This window comes from Pholcus phalangioides, unplaced genomic scaffold, assembly GCF_987345545.1.
Source record: "Pholcus phalangioides strain wild (caught in Gottingen) unplaced genomic scaffold, Ppha-v1.0 ptg000015l_1, whole genome shotgun sequence".
NCBI classification, from domain to species: Eukaryota; Metazoa; Arthropoda; class Arachnida; order Araneae; family Pholcidae; genus Pholcus; species Pholcus phalangioides.
In genome coordinates this window covers 45,086,569-45,107,754 of record NW_028301608.1, presented here as the reverse complement: position 1 = coordinate 45,107,754, position 21,186 = coordinate 45,086,569, and the positions used below count along the sequence as shown (strand labels likewise).

Sequence of the window (21,186 nt, the reverse complement as noted above, 5' to 3'; positions counted from 1 at the left end):
AGCAATTCATTATATCACTTCATTATATTAATGAATGTCAAGTTTTAAGTTAATTCAGAGTGTTATTTATTTATTTATTATTTTTTTAACAGTAAAATGAAAGTTCGATTAAAATAAATTATAAGTTCAACATGAAAATATTTCTGATCTGGGACTGTCATTTGTGAAAATTTAAACTAGTTGGAGTCTCTCTATCAGTTATTGCTTTGTGTGTTGGAAGAGTTCACATCAACTGCACTGGCCCTTTGATAATAGAACCAGAATATATGCTGCGATGTTAGAAACTCGAAAAATTGTCACAGATATTTAACGTCGAAATTTGCTATTTAATACAATTTAAGTTTTAATATTCAAATTTTATTAATACAAGGTGTTCTGTTAATGGACCGACAAACTCAGAAGGTTGTTAGTAGGGATCAAAAGGAACAAAATTTGCAATGGAACATGGTGTCGCAAACCACGTTGAGAGGGTGAAAAACGAATGCAGGTTTCGACGTCAGGCTGGAACGATAAAAAGTACAATAAGGAGTACAAACTGTAATGTTCGCGACGGGGATAGTCGTCTTCAGTTAGGAGTTGTACCTTCTGGATGTGGAAGGTGGTACATCTTTTCATTATGCAGAACATTCCAGACCGCCGTGTGCTGGACATCGAGTTTAGCTGAAACCGCTGGTGTACTTGTATAGACGGGGAATCGCCAAATCATTGCAGCATGGTTTCTTCCATTTGAGGAGTGCGTACATTGCCTGGTCTCCCTGCATCACGCCGTGCTGGGTGAAAGGTTCCTGTCTCCCATTAGTAGTCGATCGATCATGGCGAAGGTAGTATGGTGCGGACAACGCCTCATCGGATCATGGCCCCCAGGCCAGGATCTTATGCGGGCCCCCGACCAGATTTTCACGGGCCCCCTTTATGATGAATTTATAGCGGGAAAAAACAAAAAAAAGTGAAAATCGTCCCGGGCCCCAGGGCTGGAGCCTTGTCAGCCTACCCCTTGTGGGGGCCATGCATCGGATATTGCTGTTGGTACATCCGCTGTGCTAAGCACCCATTGCCATCTGCTCGACCATAAATCAGATGCATACAGCGTATTCCTCGTTCGTGTAGTTAGCCATCACGATACTCGTTGAAACAGACAACTAACTGCTGCACGTGCTTAATACTGCAATAAATACAAATACAACGCTAGAATAGGCAAAATGTTCAACGAATTGGCTGATTAAAATAGCGCTAATTCACCTCGTCCGCAGCACGTGATCCTACTCCAGCGCATGCGATTCGCGACGCTGCTTACGTTAGATATGGTGAGTGAACCCACGATCGCATTCAACGATCAACTGACATCCATTTTTCGTCTCCTCTGAACTCAGAGCCTGCATGAATTTTTCACGTTTTTCACTCTCTCAACGTGGTTTGCGACACCATGGTCCATTGCAATTTGTGTTCTTCTTGATGCCTACTAACAATCCTCTGCGTTTATTGGTCCATTAAAAGAACTCAATGTATAGTTTTAATAAATGTGTATAAAGAAAAAACTAAACATTATTATTTGAATTTAATGGCTCTATTAATGCATGTGCAGTGAATTTGTTTGGAGTTTCAAAATGTTCTGACCCCTGCACCAATTTTAATGAAATAACCAATTTTTTTTTTTCATAGTTCTAAGCTGATTGACTTGAACCAACAAGTAAAGCAAAATATTTGATAATAGCGGCATTATAAAAGTTATTTTCCCTAACCATTTCGGGAATTGATAAAAATTTATCATTTACCAGTTTACCTATTCTCAGACTTTAAATAAGACACACAACTTTCCAGGAATGTATTTGCAGAAATGATGAAAATGCATTCCCTGAAATATTGTTAAACAATTGAAGCATCATAATGTATCACACTTCTAACAAATTCGCAGGAGTCCTTTTGCCAGCAATAGTAATTTTCGTATACGTAAGTCTCACCATTCTCTTATTTCAAAATGGATACTCTTTCATAAGAATAATGTCGCAATAAACGAAGGAAAACAATATAAATGTACATGACAGTCCACAACATATCCCCTTCCGGGGGAAAAAAAAATTCACTACTTTCGTAAATTCAACACTAAATCGTAGGATCAGCCAATAATTCCCAAGATCCAACCAAATGTAGTGTTTTACAATAAATAATCGCAATTCCTCACTCATTTCGACGTTTCGCTCCATCGTAATAGGCGCAATATAAAAAGCTAAATAAACATAAATAAGATCTGGTCACGGTTCCCACAGAGAGTATATCGTTTTCACCCATTCGATTCGATCAAGCGAAAGTAATTCTGGATGCCACTTCGGTGTACGGGTCGAAAATAAATACCGGCAAAGTTTTATCAGTAGACAACATCGACGGGAGAACAGCAGGATCACGAAATGCTCCTTATTTTATTTTTATTTTTTTCTGTCGGTCATATAGAGGAATAACTATTTTGTATTGAACCGCCACGGGAATGTTGGAGGAGTGATTCTAAAAGAAATAACACTATAAATAAAGCAACGGCAAAGCGTAACTTGACGCCCGTTTGTTACAGAATCCCAAAGGGTTTTCCAAGGGGGATTCTATTTTATTTTATTTTTATATATAAAACTTAGCGGGACTTATCTTCCAAAAGGAAAATAGTAAAAAGGAAGAGTGGGGGGGGGGGGGAGAAAAAAATCAATGAAGACGGATACGCTGAACGTAATCGATATCTTCTTTTCTCATCTCTCTCTGTTCTTTGGCACTTGGGGGAATCCAAAGGCAAATAACAGCTTCAAATGGGAAAATGCGAACTATTGCTTCAGTTCCAATCTCCCTAGCGTGTTTTGGTGCTGAAATTACGGTTAAAAAGAAAGAAAAATATATAGAAAAAAAGTAGAAGCGTATAATATATATATATATATCTAAAAAAGAAAAAGTAATAATAAAAGAAAAACGCCAGCAAATTTCGCTTAAAACTTGGGAAATGAAAAAGACGGAAAGGTTCGTCAAGCGGAAAGTGTTTTTGATGATTTCTCAAACTCGAATCTGGAATTTTTTCATTTTATTTTATTTTTTTCCTTTCATTTCTGCTCCCTTTGAATCTAAAAGCTGAATAAAAAAAAAAAATCTCGCTGACGTTGGCGAAATACAAACTATTTTAATACGAGAAAAAAGGAAATGTTCCAACTTCAGTAATATTCATGAGGATATTCATTAATTTTTTTTTAGCATATTTTCTTTAGTATTTTTTAGAGCTACGAGGTTCCCATTTTTTTTTCCTTTGGTGTCATGTTAGGTGACGCGGCATAACGGAAATCGAATGCGGCATGACAGTATTTTTTTTTTAGGAAAATACAAATTGCGTGATGCAGTTTTGATATTGAATTAGATTATTACATTTAGGAATGATCGTCACTTCAAGATGCTATTTTCAATGAGTTGTGGTTCTTGAGATTCAAATTCCTTGTCTGTCATGTACAAACCATGCTTTAACTGTTATATGACAGGGATCGAAATGCCCGTGTCCAAGTTTAGAATGGACACTTGGTTGGAGAATCCAAAGCCAGGTAACACCTTCAAATGGGAAAATACGAACTATTGCTTCAATTCCGATCTCCCAAGGGTGTTTATGGTGTTGTAATCCCCGTTGCAGAACGGAGAAAAATATATAGAAAAAAAGCAGAAAGCGGATAATACAGTCAAACCTCGTTAGTGCGTCACCCGGTTAACACGTCACCCGGTTAACACGTCACTCCGCTTACCGGATCACTTTTTGGAACTCCCAATTGGAATTGCCACAGCTATGGCTTACTCCACTTAACGAGTCACTCCGTTTACTAAGTCATATTTTCGCTCTCCCAAGAGTGACTCATTAACGAGGTTTGACTGTATTTATCTAAAAAATAATAATAAAATAACATCTGCAAATTTCGCTTAAAACTTAGGGAATGAAAAAGACGAAAGGGTTCGTAAAGCGGAAAGTGTTTTGATAGTTTCTCAAGCTCGAATCTGGAATTTTTATTTATTATTTTTTTCTTTCAATTTCTGTTCCCTTTTAATCTACACTTCCGAATAAAATTTAAAAAAAAAATCACGCTGACTTTGGCAAAATGCAAACTATTTTGAGATGAGGGAAAAAAAATGTCCAGTAATGTACATGAGAACATTCATCAATTTTTTTTTCTTATATATATATATATTTGCATTTTTTCTTCAAACTTCAATATTTTTTTTCAAGGTAATGCGGTTTCTTCATTTTGTTTGGTATCAAGCTACATGAGACGGAATAACAGAAATCTAATTTAGTTTTTCAAGTAAAATACAAATTTCAAGATGTATATGAAATTTTGTTATTGAATAAACTTTCACATCACGGTATGATCCTCATTTCATGAGTCATGGAAAAATAGTTCGAACTTAGTAAGTATTCATAAGAATGTTCATTAATGTTTTTTTTCTGTTTCGTTCATGCAATTTTTTTTCTCATTTGATACGGTGTGAGGTGAGATAGAATAACGGAAATCGAATGTTAGCACCACGGAATTTTTTTTTACAAAAATACAAATTACTTTTAGTTCTTATGATTGCATTTTTAATTGGGTGGCTGTATTTTTGAATTATGACATCCATATTTGTTATGGGCATCTTTCTCTTGGATTGGATATTTGGACAATTGGACATTTTGCTGGTTGTGGAATTTGTGTTTGTATTTGAATTTCATACTCTTCTTAATGACTAGACAGTTCAAAGTTTCACAACTTTGTACATTGTTAACAGAAATAATGCAAAAATACAAAAAAAAAAAAAATTAATCACCAATATCCCGTTGAATTTTCATCAAAATTACATGGAGGGAATTTTTCCGTAAAATAAATAGAGGTACATCAGATACCAAATTGACATTTGTTTGACTGAGGAATGAATAAAAAAATTTTAATTTTTTATATTGTACTTTTATAGTTTTTGTAATTTTTTATATAACCCATCAATTATTTATCAAATAATAATTTTACTGGTTGACGCTATCACAGATGAATTTCCTTTTTTTCCCTGCTGATGTCATTTACATTTTACTTTAATTTTAGAAACTACCGTGGAATTTTTATTCCTTTCGGACGCTTTTCATGAAAAATTTCGTATGAACCTTAAGTTTCCACAATGTTTAATAACATGGTGGAAACTTAATAACGATTAACATATAATCAATTATACGTTAATAACTAATTAACATATATAATGTTCGATGAATATGAACTACGCATTCATATAATCATTGATAGCTATACCACGGAAATACAATCCCTTACTTTGCGGCAAAAATTAATTGTGTACTACGTATACCATTCCGAATAAGTTTTTTTTGGTTATAAGACAATTATGCATTAAGCAATATGGTCTAAAAACGATATTTACTCTTGTACGGGTTCATAACACCAAAGCTTTATATATTCAATAAAAATTTCCTCGCGTGTTCCCTTCGTGGTAGTCAAAAAATATATTTTCGCAAGTTGCAACATTTTCAGCAATTTATTTTTTTGTTCAAGAAGCGAAAATCGTAAATCAAGGTATAGTAACGCCAACAGTAAAATAACATATAAAACGATGACTTACAATTCATGTCAACGGTCACGTATTTCGATAGAGGGACAGATATGTTGTTATTGGAAGCCTGGCAAGTGAATACAGCCATCAAGTCGTGCCTCTGCAGAGCTGAAATCTCGAGCTCGTTCTTGACAACGCCGTCAGCACTGACTTCGTAGGAATCGTCCAATAAGACGGACTCTCTCCACCACGTCAGCGATGGTGATGGTTTTCCTGTTCAATACATTCATTAAAATTTATTTTCAGTAGAATAAATCAATCAAAATGGAAATATTATAAGAAATATGTCAACATTCATAGTATACAAATACAAATAACAACTTACGCAACAATGGCACGCTTATCATTCGAATCACACACTTTATAAGTTTATTTTTATAGTATTTGATTATTATACCTTTACCACACTTTTATACCATACTTTTTTCAACTTTTTTTTTTCTAAGTCAAATTTTACCGTAAAAATTTAGTAAATTCATTTTTATTATCTGTATACTTCATGAAGCATCAAATGAATTTCAAACTGCCTTTATTTTTTACTGTAATCATGAAATATGAATTTGTAAAAGTTGTAAAATGGACTTCGGATTAAGAAATTAACCAATGGAAAGTATTTTTTTGTTTTTAAATCTTACGGATGAGCTCAAAAACCACAATTTGCGAAAATCGCGTTGAAAGTGCTTTTTGTTGCATACGTTTACGCTATAATTCATTACTTATTTCATTTATTTTGAAAGAACAAATAACCAATTGACAAGAATTTTTTTGCATTTGATTTTCAATCGAATGAAATATTTTTTTTAAAGTCATGGTTGAAAAATCGACTTCAGGGGTCGTGACACACTTTTGATATTTTCACCATATACTGTATATGGTGAATTTCATGTAGGGCCTGCCATTTTTTTAGTATGCATAAGAAACCCCCTGATTTTTTTGGACTTGAGATTTGGAAAAAAATTTCATCAAATATTTTTTTTTTATTTTAAGATATGTGGCATAAAAATTGTATTCTTCATAGAAACCATTAAATTTCCTCATCACTACTCTCATCAGATACATCACAATCAGCCGCATCAAGTTTTCATTATCATAACCAGAGTCACTCTCATCGGAAATCACTAGGAATTGAGTATAATTTGTTAATATCAATAATACTATCAATATATAAGAAACCCCTCCCCATGATTTTGGGGTCAAATTTTGTGGCAAAAAGGAGTTCCTAATACATGTTGAAATACATTAAATTATACGTAATATGTATTCTATTGACTTGGCTTGACTAGAATATTATTCAGGGGTTTATGCATCCATGGGCATACCCTGAAATGAATCGTGGTAAGAGGAAAAAGTAGAAACATATGCGCATTAGAGGAGAGACTCCTCTCCCACAAAAAAAATTATTCCATTCTGCTAATATTAAATACTGTGGTAACGAACTCCGCATGTAAAATAAAAATAACACAAATTAATTTAAAAATAATGATATAAAGTAAAACCTCTCCTATATGGATCACCAATCAGATCTGGTCACTCCTCTGTTTTAGGGTCAAATAAAAATATCCCGGCAAAAAGCCTATTCAAGTTATGTATGCCGAACACCTGTTTAACGGTCACCCTCGGATGCGTTCACGGTTACCATTTTCTGAATAATCGTTCCATGGATTTAGTCTCGCAGCTTAAAAGCTTTGAAGGAGTTAAAATACTCAGCAAAACCCATCATACTCCGACTATTTCACCAAACACCAACTCTGACCACATCGCTACATTGCAATGTACTGCTATTAATGGGGGAGGGGGATGAAGGCGCCTCAAGCTGGTTAGAGAAAATACCTTATCTATACCATCCCGCGGGTTGAACCTGAGACCGTGACGGCAACCTTCACGGTGGTGGACGGGCATCTTACCACCACACCACACGGGGCATCACACTGCGACTGATCATTTTTTTCCAAAAGATATAATTCAGTTTGTAAACTAATATTTCTAATGTAATTTTAATTTTCCATCTATCCAATAATTATGTATTTTCATGATTTTGAACGCATCTCATACTGTCGGAATTTCATTCATACCGAAATGAAGAACCATTTCAGCTACTACAATTAACACAGGAACCCTCTCTGATACGGTCACCCCACTTTTACGGCCAATATTTTTCGTCCCGTGAGTGCCAGCAGAGGAGGGGAATTACTATAATTATAAGTTTCAATCTTCGTAGGAAAGTTTTTCTTCGTAGGAAATTTTGAAATTTCAATTAAATTTCAAAATGACATCAGATATATAATAAATGCAATACCATTATTTTATTTTTCAAAATAAGCAACATGTGTTTGTAGCTACCAGTGTGGGCGTTTAGGTATCTAATCCGAGAAATACGGCAATAGAAATTTAAAATTTTTAAGACCAATGGTAATTCTTCGGATAGATTCTCGGAAAAATCGCGATAACATATTAACATGCATTAAATTTCTTTCTCGTTTTAAAATCATTCGACTGAAGGAAATATAATCTAAACGAATAAGATGTATACTATTGGCAGAGTCGAGTTCAAATTACGGCTGCTTTAAAAATAAAAAAGCTACCGTAAATTTGGGTGACTTTGGTATACAGTCGAATCCCGTTTTAACAAATACCATTATAGCGAAAATCTCGTTTTAACGAACACATTTTTTAATCCCCCAAATTACTTTACATAGGAGCAATGCTAGGTAACCTAGAATTCTTTTATAACGAGATTTCGTTTTAACGAAGTGATTCCTCCGGTCTCTTGGCGTTCGTTATAACTGGATTCGACTGTATAATCTAATTTCTTATTTTATAGATGATGTCATAGCCACTGTAAACGAAATAGAGAGATGATTTCAAGAGTCTATAGCTGCCAACGTGAGCTTCCATGATCAAATATTGTGCCCAAATCAATCATAAGTATTTCGCCTACTTTTATCATAACCTGTGTTTCAAGGCTTCATGAAAGCATTGCAAAACTTTGTTTACAGTTCTTATAGTGCTACATCTTAGTCTCGATAGAAATTTGCTTTGGTGGAGGTATACTTGCTGTTTCAATTGTAGATGATAATTAATCCAATTAAATCAGTTTGTTAAAAATACTGTGTTTTTTAGAGAAACGTTTAATGTTTGGGTTGTGACTTTCGGGCAATATTTATATTCGATGCAGTTACACATATTTATATAGATTCCACGAAACGAACATATAATAAAATACTTTTCTCCACGCTCTATAGAAATTACACAGAAGATCTGATATTTAGTAATAGAATTTATTAGATTAAATACTCTTGGTAAAATTAAAAGAGTACAAATACAAATAAGTAATAATAAATGCATAAAAAGGAAATATAAAATACAAAAAATGAAAATACCATGTATGGTGGAAATAAGAGTTATTCCTTGCATTTATATTTGCAATAAAAACGAAATTTATCAACAGTAAAATCCCTTCTTAACGGACAACCCCAAACAATACTTTCCCCTTGCTTATTAAAGACCCTTGATTAACCTCACCTCTCTTTTACGGACGAATTCTTTTTTCCCGCTGGTGACCACAAAAGAGTGGTTTTACAGTATACATTGCTTTTCTGTCCCTAATTATTTCCAATTGGACGAGATGGAAACATGCGCTTCAAAAAACAAAATATCAAGACAATATAGTAGTCATCACTTTAGGTTAGTGTTGACTTGGGTTCATTACTCCTTTACTTATAAGAGAGAGATGCAAGTCTCTCTCTCTCGCAGCCCACTTGCATTCAATTTTTCTCCATTATAATAAGTTACAAAGCAATTATCTTTGTCTAAACAAATAACTAAAAGTTTCTTCTTTTTCTAGTGCAACTATTAGTAAAAAAATGTCAATACATAAAATGTCTAAAATCTATACCCAAGTCACTTCAGTTTACGGTAACATTCTGGACACTTATGTTGAAAGATCGAATCTCGCATGTAAGGGAGAACTATTCAGAACAAGGAGTATAATTATCAGTGATATGTGAAGAAAAATAACCTGAACGCATCAGATGATTATAAATTATTTGGCGTTTTAGGAACAACGTTCTTCCTCCTCTTTTTTTTTTTCTCGAAACGAGTTATGAAGGAAAAATATGCGTCACATTCTTTGTTTTTTCATTGCCATAAGCTTAATGAACTTCCGCGGAAGTCAAAGTAAATCGATCAAAGGACATTAAACAGCACGAAATGGCGAAAGAAAGAAAAAAGGGAGCGATTAAAAGGGAACGTGCTTTCTTTTTTCCTACGAAGAATTAAAAAAAATAACGTACATACCATTTTGGTACTTGCTTGGGAATGTACCAAAAATGGTTTCCAAAGATAGAGGAGAAGTCATTTTTATAGGCAATATCACTTCCGCGTAATTTACCGCAATTAGTTACGAAGCAAAATTCCTTTTCTTTTTATTTATTTACTTTTTCTCTAATCTTATCTTTGTTCAACATTTTTGATTCAGTGAATTTTAAACGATATAAGATTCATATCAACGAATTTTAAAAAGTAAATAAATTATTCGGTGTTTCACTTTCTTTTGTGGAATTAATCGATTTATCGCTATCTCGCAACCTAATCAATATCCATTGTTTGGCTTTTCTTTTGAGTGCGAATCGTTGTTTATTTAATGTTGGTTTTGCAAAAATATAAATTATAACTAAAATTTGAAGCGTGATAGTGTTTCACGTTAGAAAAAAATGATATAAAGGATTGCATTTATATCATATTTCAAAGTAATGAAATGCAGTAAAACCACTAAAGGGCCACCACCCATCTGAACCTATTTTTTCTTATAGACTCAGCCATTGGTAATGCTGTCTGTACACACGTTCAAGAATTATTTTCAAAATAGAAACATAAAACAAAAGTTTTCTCAAAGTTTAGTGAAATCTTTCCCGACTATATCGACTGGAAGTGCTCCAAAGCCTCACCGTTGCAGAGAGACATTGCCTGTATATGGTAATGGCGTGTGTGTGACCACTTGAACAAACCACAATGTTCATGCTTTCAGAGTTTACATCCTTCGTGCAATATCCCTTCTCTCTTATTCTCCTTCACTGAAACACATACACCCATACATAGTCATGCGTAGAAAGACAAGAGAGAGAGAGAGAGAGAGAGCGATACCTGCAAACAACTGCAATCAAAGCACTGAGGGTATAAGCCGAAATGGAATGGATCCAATTTCAGATTAATCGCTTCAGTGGTGGATCATTTGCATACCATCGCTTGTCAAAGCTTGTTTAATATGTAAGCTAGGGGCCATTCCATATCAGTCAACCCAGCTTTAACTGCTGATTGGTATTGCGCAGATTGATCTGACGCTTTATCCGCCGAGAATCAACGTGTATGAGGATTCACAGAAAATCACGTATAGCGACGATCCTGCAGGCGATTGCAGGATGTTAAGTACACGAGTGAGCCTATGTTGGATTCATTTTAAGATGTTGTAGGGAAGAGGGATATACATATACACTATGATATTTAAATATATATACATATAATGAAAGTGTTCGGCGAAGAAGCTCACGGTTTGGATGAAATGGAAATTACAACACACAAATGGTCAATCGGTAAAGTAGGAAAATACGAATGAATACGTCAAACTGTTAGAGAATTGTCTAGGTATACGCACATTCAACCATTTATACACTTTAAGCCTTATGTAAGGTCATAACTCACCTCCTTCTGTTACGCAGACTAGAAAAAGATAATCTCCTTCGTTGTAAGGACCTATAAGGCTATGGAATGGTTCACCATTTTTGTTAGTGATAACAGGCTTCTTCGGTGGAACTGAAACGAAAGATAAAAATGCGATTTATAATTTTAACACTTTCAGGTACATGCTTTTGGTAACAAATTAGAATAATCTCTATTTCACATAGAGACGATAAATCTAATCGCACGTTAGAAATAGGAGGAAAAAGGGGAAAAAATAAAATAATATTAGGAAATATATATATATAAGGAAAAAAATTAGGAGAACTGTGTAATATATAAAAGTAGATAAGAGAGTAGATTTCTCCTTCCACGCTTACCCTACGAGTTCACTTTCACTCTTACATGTATATAGTAGAAAGATACATTAGGAGTCATTCAAGTATAACGTCAGCATCGAGGGGGGGGGGGTGTTTGGATTTGCTGACTTTTGATGACAGGGGGGCGTTTAAGGTTGCTTACGTCATCAACCACCCCTTTTTGAAGATATGAAATATTCTAAGTTGCTGACGAAATTTTGCTGACGGCGGGAGGGGGGGTCAGTGTTTTGCTGACTTTTGCTGACAGGGGGGGGGGAGAGGGTAAAAAATGGCTGAACATCTGCTTACGTAATACTTGAATGACCCCTTATATGTGGAAGGGGGAATCGCTAATCGTCATAGGACGGGCTCTTTAGCAGGACTATAGATAATAACGGGGAAGAAAAACAACTTTGGTTCATAGAGTTACAATAAATCTTTCGCTATGTTGAGAAAAGAGGAAAGGACCACACGCACACACACAGAGACCTGAATTAAATTTATTCCACTGGTGTGTGTGTGTGTATTTGCACGAAATATCCCGTCCGCGACCGTAAAGCGGTATACAAAGCATATCTGTACATAAACGTATGTGTAAATTTCACACGATATTCATTTGCTCAGAACAAACAAAAACTCGTGTTCTAACACAATATAAGTATGGCAATTCCAATTTCTGATTCTGATGTTAAATTCTAAACCTCTATATCACACATCTCAGTTTATTTATTTACCAGCTATGATACCAAGTGCTGCCCGGGTTTTCTTTAATGAGGCTTTTTGGATCACGTGATATCTCCCTCTTTCTTTGAGGGACATACAAACCGTGTCCAAGTTAACAATATGGCGATTTCCTGCTCGACTCATAAAATAAACAAATCTAGATTTAAAGAAGCGTAGAAATGAATATATTTTTCCCCTTTTTTAAGAAGCGTTAGGTATTTCGATCCCCCCTGAACTTCAACTTATTCACACATCTGCCTATTTCAACTTTCAAAAATGCTTAATTAAAGCTGTGGAATTTTTTCGATGCACTTTTTTACGGACCCATAATTCATTTTCAAATATCTTAACCCACAAGAATTTATGGAGTTGAATATCAAAAGACAATACGGAGACATTAATTTTCATGCTTGATAAGATATAAATAAAAAGTTTAAATCAATGTTTTTGCATAAATGTCGAACTCAAAAGTAGGTCTGACTAATTACTTCATATTTAATCTCCTGGGCTTCGTATATCTCTAAGCGAACAGAATAATTCAAAAATCTAGAATTAAATGCAATTTTTAAAATTATTGACGTGGCAGGAAACCCCACCAAATTTCTGCATTTCTACAGTAAAATCGGCAATTTTAACACTGATTTCTATGAGGATCACCCTTTTCCTGACCCTCAAAGCGATGTTGATGATGATTATGACGTCTATTCAAAAAGTCTCATTACTGAGAGTATTGAAAATGTGGCAAACCATTATAAAGGCATAAATTATTATACATATACTGGCAGAAAAGAAGTGACAAGAAGAAGTGAACATTGTAAAAGCGTCTGAAACAAAAACCATTGTTCCCCGACTGTTTTATGCCCATTTCGGGCATTTGCTCAGGTCGTGAAAACTTTTAAAGTAGCCTATCGTTTAAGTCGGGTCCCATTTGGTATATATGCAAAATTTGGCGGCGATCGATCTAAAATTGTAGATTTATATAGAGAGAGCACACGCACACACACACACACACTTTCAAAGCGAACACGGCCTAGGCTTACACAGCCTACACCACCAATTATAAATTTTAGCTTTCACATACATCGCTCATTAACATACAACCAGATGTAAATAAGTTGAAGAGAGTGGAAAAAAATAGGGAGTATGAAATTATCTATACAATTGAACAATAATACAGATTGCACAAAAGGAATTGGTGGAGATGGATAAGTAATACTTGCCGATGGCGTCATAATTTATTTATTCATATTGGTCCGAATTGTATACCTCATCCAATAATTCAAGATCGATCTTGCCTTATTAACCAGTGCAATCTTAGTTTTTATCTTTTTCATGTTATAAACACATGTTTTTGTATTCTTTTCACTTATTCTTGGTGATTTGCTTTTCATTGTTGCTACCCATTTTATTAACGAATTTTTCACCGGTGACGAGTTTACTCGTGTTTTTATACTCATAAGTAGGGTTATGTAGTGCCGTCTTAACGCATGGGCCCACCCGGGCACTGCCCGGAAGCCTCGAGAGAAGAAGGGCCTCACAAGAATGAGATGCGGTTGAAATTTTCTAGGATTTAACAGGTAGGGTCTCCGAAAAACCACTTGGCCCGGGGGCCCATGGTAATCTTAAGACGGCCCTGGGCTTATGCAGTTGTAATATGGAGTTGAGTAGCTTACCTTCTATGTGGTGTAGAAATCACTACTCCTGGAGGTAATCTATTCCATTTATTAACACCCTTATTAGAGAAAAATTTCCTGCGACACCCCAACCTTGAAACAGTCTTTTGACGGCGTATTAATAATTCATGGTCCATCCTATTTATCCCGTTGAAAATTTTGAACACTTAGATCATAACCCCGACACCTGCGTTTTTGCAACGTAAACGTATTCAAAAAATGCAGTCTTTCTTCATGCCCCGTGTGCCAACAAGAGCACATTTAGCTCTTCTCTGCACCCTTGCAACCATGTCAATGTAACTCTGTAGGTATGGTCTCCAAAACCGTACAGCATACTCCACAATTACAATTCCCAAATCGTTGACCGTAGTCACATCCGGGATAATGATACCATTCAACTCGTAAGACAAAAGTGGGTTGTTCGAACCAAAATGAGCGACCATGTACTTGTCAACGCTAAACGCAATGCTCCATTCATTTGCCCATGCTACAATAAATTGGTCAGGAGCAGCTCCCCATCGCTTTGATTCCCGACTACCCCATCAGCTTCACGTCATCTGCAAATTTGCTAAGAATTTCGATGTAGCTTCACGCCATCTGCAAATTCGATAACAATCGATACCCTGAACGAGTTTATCGATATAAAGTGGAAAAAGTATGGGGACAAAGACACTGCCTTGAGAAACTCCACTTGTGACGTGATAATATACTGGTGTAACATGGCTAACACCAATAGAATTGTCAATGACAATATATATATACATATATAGTGGATAGTAGAATGACTGAGTTTTAGTTTTTTTTTATATGGGACGTAAGACTACAATGTCGCTTTAACTTTTTCTGAATGAGGAGTGAATCTAGTTGCTGTTTTCTAGCGTGCATTTACATTACCGTGGCGCAAAATGCGCATACGTCAACCAAAGCATAAGGTTTATCCTGATATTTGGTAGAATTGTTCGAAATATGTTTTCAAAACCACGAAAAGTGTCTAGGTTTTCATCCAATTGTGACGTATTCCCTTACCTACGGTATATGACTATTTACACTTCAATACAAAATTCCAAAAAATAAAAAAATCTGATTTTTTTTCTTTGCCAATTTTAAGGTTCAAAACCATTGAACCTTATAGAAATGGAAAGTGTTAATTTTTAAATTAAGTAATCTTTGCACAGTCAACGCTCGTTATAACCACCCCACGTTTTAGTGTGACCATTCCATTACAACGGCCGGAAGGATAAGTCCCAAATGTTTTTATAGAACATATTATATATGTTTAACTTTCGATATAATGACCTGTTATATAGCGTCGGTTCAACAATATAGCGTCTGTTTTCGACTGCCCCGGGCGGGAAAATTTAAGGGGTGACAATTCTAGGTGGGAGCAACGAACACCGTTATAAAATTATCGAATTTTAAAGTTGTGGTTACGCAAAAAAATAGTGACATACCCGCTAACTCTCAACTGAAAATAGCTCACCAAAAAGTTAACAATGGAAAATAGCTTGTTTAATCCACTAGTATCCTGATAAGAACCACAAAAAAAAGTCAGCTACTGATAAGATAATTTTACGGTTAACATAATTCTCGGAATCGAGAGGTTTAACACGCATCCTTCCGGATAAAGGATTCATTTTCCAAATTTTTCTCACAATGTTTTTCAACTTCTGGCTGCACATGTGCACACAATCCAGTCTTTACGTATATTCTATGCCAATATTTTAATAATTCGGTCAAAAAACATTAAATAACTGTATTCAAGTGAGAAAGGAAATATTTTCAGTTGTGTATTGAAATGAGCTGTGCTCACAAATCGAACACTACACACACGAAACAGTAACCAAGGCTATAAAGCAGTTGAGTAAGTGAGGGCAGTGAATCGTCCTAAGCCAAAGTCTCGGAGAATTGAGTGATCAGCAACTCTATAAAGCAACGCCATCAAGTGAACTACAAGGAAGATTAGTGCTAAAATGATGGATTGATGTGAGGCAAGTTGGATTCTCCTGTCAGTGACATCATTGTCACTTAATCCTTTGTGGAGGTCGGGTTAGACGACCAGTGGGCAAAATCGGAGGGAAACGTTGCGGACAAAGATGAATGGAGATTCATCACGAAAGATGAATTGAGAGTTTATTGTGACCATCCCTCTGAATGAGTGCTTTGGAAACTTAAAGTATAGACATTCTTTGCACACTCGCAAGTGGTGACTCGTACAGCGATGATTATAAGAAATTATGGGGATTTAAGATCACGTATGACAATTATTAGAGGATTTTAGGATTTCGTATTATTTATCGCATGCTTTTTATAAGTTTGAAAGTTGTATATAATAATAATGCTATACCAGCGAATAGACCGATGTTATTTTATTCAGCCTGGACTACTGGGGCAATTGGGTTCAACCCTTGACACAGTGCGAGCCACATAAGAAATTTCAGTGAAGCCATCAGGCCACTGGTATATATCTAACATGTTATCAATACGCTCGGTGTTGAAGACGCCTACGAAGTTCGAAAACCACAGATCAAATTTAGCTGCCGTTTTGAGTACTACTACTACTGCTGATTGACCGTACATGCACCTCGTAAACATTCCTCAGAGGAATTTCTAACGTTTCGGAGAATGCTGCAACTTAACTGTCACATGTATATATGCAAACTTGTACGCAAAGTTGATAAAGACAAATAAATACAAGGATAACCACCACCTTACGTGTTTCGGCCACCAACTGGGTGCCGTTGCCGATGGTAAACAAGAAAGATCAGGACCCTAAAGAAATGGTGAGCCCCCCCAGCTGGAAAATAATTTCTGCTCTGATTTTCCAGCCTATGAAATACTCATCGTTTAGTTAGGGGTTCAAAACTTAATTTTTGCCTGATCTTTTTCTTTACCGTTCACAACGGCATTTAGTTAATGACCGGAACGCATCAGGTGTTTCTTATTATATAGTAGTGCTACAAAAAATTATGTAAGTAGTGATTATTTTATCATTTATTTCATTTCCCACCTGTAAATAACCGATAATGCATTTTACTGTAAACCTCTCAAAATTACGACGAACTTGGCAAGTTTGACGACGGCTCCGATAGGTTGGCGATATCATATCTCTAAAAGACCTTTCGGAAAACTTCGAGATTTTACAAAAGCACCGCTTTTGCGAAACTAATGCCGGGATTACACTATAAAAGTTTGATGAAATTCCTTTTATAAAACCTGAAAAATCCAACCAATAAGATTATTGGTTACATTCTAGAAAATGCAACCAATGATCTTATTGGTTAGATTTTTCAAGTTTTATAAAAGGGATTTTATCAATCTTTTATATTGTAATACCGGCCTAAAGGAGATTTGTAAAATTTTATTCTGAAGACGAGAGAGAGAGAGATCTGTTATTCTAAGTTATTCCTGTTTTTTTAGCGTTCTGCGACGTTCTGCATTTTGTTTCATCCTCTGCTCATTTCAAGGACTTGCACGAGACATTATCTGGAACACTATTTATTTGTCATTAATAATGTTGTGCAACAGTTTCGTCATATCGCACCCTTATGGCGTGGGGGTAAGATGTTCGTCTGCTACCACGAAAGTTGCCGTCCGAACCCAGGTTCGAACACAGGAAAGAATACAGATGTCCGTAAATTTTCCGGACGATCTTGAGGAGGACCACCGATGAATGGTGCTTTCACATGGGTGCCGAACCCAATTCGTTCACGTGTGGTGAAGTAATAGTTTCTTCGTATCGGACTAGCATCGCGAAGATCTGCGTTCGAGACCTACCAGTGCAATATCATTTATAACAGAAGGCCTCGGTGCGAAGCTCGTGATGTCCGCCACTGAAGAATTGAAATTACTTCAGCGACGTCGAGCTTCGCGCGGAGGCCTCCTGCTGTAGATTATATTGACCTATGCCGTAGTGATGGTCAGCTGAAGTTTGTTTTCTGTGGTTCTCAACTTTGTTGCGTGAATATGATAACTTTGTTTCCTATCTCTCCGTTAAAAAACATCGTAACAGAGTCCAACAGGCTTATAACGGCACAAAATATTCAGTCATCACACTTCAGTCTTCAAGATAGGGAATATATATGGTAGCACACTGAAACCTCAAGCACAAAACCAGATAAGCACTCAGACTGTTTGGTACCCTCCCACACTTCCGGCACAACTGAAAGTGAAAATTACCCATAGTGATAGACCAGAGTTTAACGCGGTTTGAAAGAAAGAAAGCAAGCTTCACCACACATCAAAGCAAGGTGTTCTTTCTTTTAATTTTGTGTATATTGTATGTCCCTAACGCATTTATATGTTGTCAACATTTTTTGCGTACGTTTCTCGTGTTCTAGTGGTGTTGGTATCTGTCTTCAACATCATAAGCGAAAGTGGAAAATATATCTGAATTTTCGTGTTGAAGATATATGCCACAATGACGTGAGACACGAGTTTCATAGACATAGTTTCAGTAGTCATCAAGGTGCATGTCAGTACTGTAAGTATTTCCAACACCATTGGTACACCGGAAAGAAATTAATGCTCAAAAAGTCCGATGACCATGTAGCCATGCGACTAGTGAACAGTCTTGCTTATTACCGGTAATCATTCCCGGTAATACGTGATTTCATTCATATTAATCATTTAGGAGTTCTCTAACAGCCCCCTAAAATTTTTAGTGTAGCTTTTGGACGCCATCTAGGCAGAAGAAAGTACAGTTTCATTCTGCAAAATGTGATTGATTGCAGTTGCAATTTTCCCAACGTGATCCATAATAAATTACAAAAAAATAATAAGCATGATAAGGCCATAAGATCGAGATACCAACCTGATTGATGAATAGTAATATATAGTTTGGAACTCGTGAAAAATATTTCACATTTGAGGGGTGCTCAAATTGTAAAATTACGTCATGACTAATACATACGGGTGTGCATTAGTGTTATTGGCTGCGAGCATCATTTATTTGGGAGAAAAATAGCGCTAGGGGACCAACCGTGCACTATAAGCGACTAAGTACACGATGCTTCATTAATCAGTACAAGCTCGGAAGAAGTTTTACTTTGTATGCGTAACTTTAGATCCATTACTTTAAAAGAAGCCCGCAACAAAGTATAGAATAACATGATAGAGATTCAAAAATTAAATGTATTATTCTTGCTTCCGGAAGCCTTATAACTATGAGCGGCTAATGCAGCTATAGCATATCCTATACGCGGTCATCAGTCACCAGTCTTAAGTCGAGTGGCAATGGGATCTAGGTCGCTTCATATTTCTGTTTTAATGCCAAGCAAGACAAATTCACTAAGTTGAGGCTATCACGGAAAATTAATGGATCTGTAAACAAGACACGGCAAGGAATTTAGTAAAGCCATAGATGGATATGTATGGAAGAGAATAAAAAGAAGTAAATATATATTTTTTTCGGTACCGATATAAATGACGTTTTTGCTTTCTTGACAGCTTCTGAAAGAATCTAATGTATAAAAATTGATAGATTTCCTCTAAGGACCATTGAGAACAGAATCTCGAACGGCATTTCTTACGATCAATGTAGTATGGAATATGTAATAGATTCTTTTTTTTCTTTCTTTTTCGTAAGTGACAAAAGAAACAACATCATTTTATTCCAGAAATTTAGTTTCTGGAATCCTTAAGGATATTTATTTTTTTGGAAATCTGTTGAAATTTTATTAATTTATTGTTTTTTTATCATCGGGTTGAAGAAGAGCTTCAGAAATAAAAAAGCAGAAGAATTTAGCAATACAATATCGAGTTCCCAGATTATTTATCACAAGTAATTGCCAGCGGCTTGAATTACCGTATTTCTTTGCGTAAGCGCCGCAATGGCGAAAAGTTTTTGTTGAAGGTATTGGCAGCAACGTCTTAGAGCGGGGGGGGGGGGGGGGGAGGGAATCACATTTTTCGAGGATAGTATTTGACCTTTGTGTAGTTTATTTTCCAGCAAATACAATCCATTGATTATACTTCGTAAAAAAGGTAAAAAAAAAATTAAATTTCTTAGTGTGTATTATAGTATATTCGCGTAATATGGAGTAATCTTGTTATTTGGAATACCAGGTTTTCTCTACCTTCACGTATGGCTTCCAAGTGGAACAATGCTAAACAACTTCAAAATGCTCCTATGATTCTATAGAGTTAGCTACTATCATCATGACTGCTAGAGGAAAACGCTTATTTATCAACTTCCAGAAATTTACTCAGGTATGGTTTCAAAAGTGTTTATTAATTATTGGAAATGTGCCCGATAATTTGAAACGAAACACAATGTATATCACAAGTGTTGTATTTTATTGCGTTGTGCTAGTGTTTAGCATGCGATCCTCTCCGGTAAGATGGAACGCTATTTTTTCACATATAGTGTGTGGGGCAATATGGAATACTATAACTGTTGACTGAGTTGGACTGGAACATCTATCTCTTCAAGATGGGAAGGTTTAGTACAAAGGTTCTTCACTTCTTTCCTTCCCGCATTCCCTTTGATAATGCTGTTTTTTATCTGTTAGAAAAAATGCATTGTTTTTTTCTGAAATTAATTACATTAATTATCGATTCATTAATTTTATTAATTATTTTATTTATTACATAAATGTCGTTTCTGGCTAGGGCTAATGGTTAATTTTGGCTTTATGTATATATATATATATTTATTTATTTATTTATTTTAAAATTAACGAAAAACGAAATTAAAATAAGTTTTAAAACAATTTGACAATTGTTTTTTAACAATTTTTGAGATTTCAAAAAAATATATACATTCAATAGTTGATTCCAGCCTCAACAACTATAAATTAATGTTTCTTTGACACTTGATTACATTTTTTGACGTTTTCCATGTTCCCGAAATCTAATCACCACATGCTAATAAGACGAGGTACCCATGTAAACAAACTACGAAATATACTTTAGGTAAATAATGATATTTTTTCGCAACCGAATCCGAAAACAATTACGATCGTCGATCAAAAAAGAAACTTTTCCAAAGCAAATTTTGCGTGACGCATTTCTGCGAGCGAAGAATATACCAAGAGATAAGGTGTCAAGATGTTGGCATGATTTATATATTTTTAAGAATTTAAAAAATTAATTTATATTATCATTTCAATATTCCTGAATAATAAGTTAACATGTTGCTTTTTTTTTTAAATTTTTAACCCCTCCCC

The 21,186-nt window shown here is 35.4% G+C and overlaps 1 protein-coding gene across 2 annotated transcripts in view; it reads right to left on the bottom strand.

Moving 5' to 3' along the window:
- The window catches only part of LOC149076091 (synaptogenesis protein syg-2-like), a 187,033-nt gene that overhangs the window by 29,169 nt on the left and 136,678 nt on the right, over window positions 1-21,186 (bottom strand). For both annotated transcript variants that reach the window (XM_089243618.1, XM_089243617.1), the window contains 2 exons: window positions 11,290-11,400; window positions 5,602-5,805 (listed from right to left, as the gene is read on the bottom strand). In XM_089243618.1, the coding sequence (XP_089099744.1) occupies window positions 5,602-5,805; window positions 11,290-11,400 (315 nt within the window). The remainder of the gene's footprint in view (window positions 1-5,601; window positions 5,806-11,289; window positions 11,401-21,186) is intronic.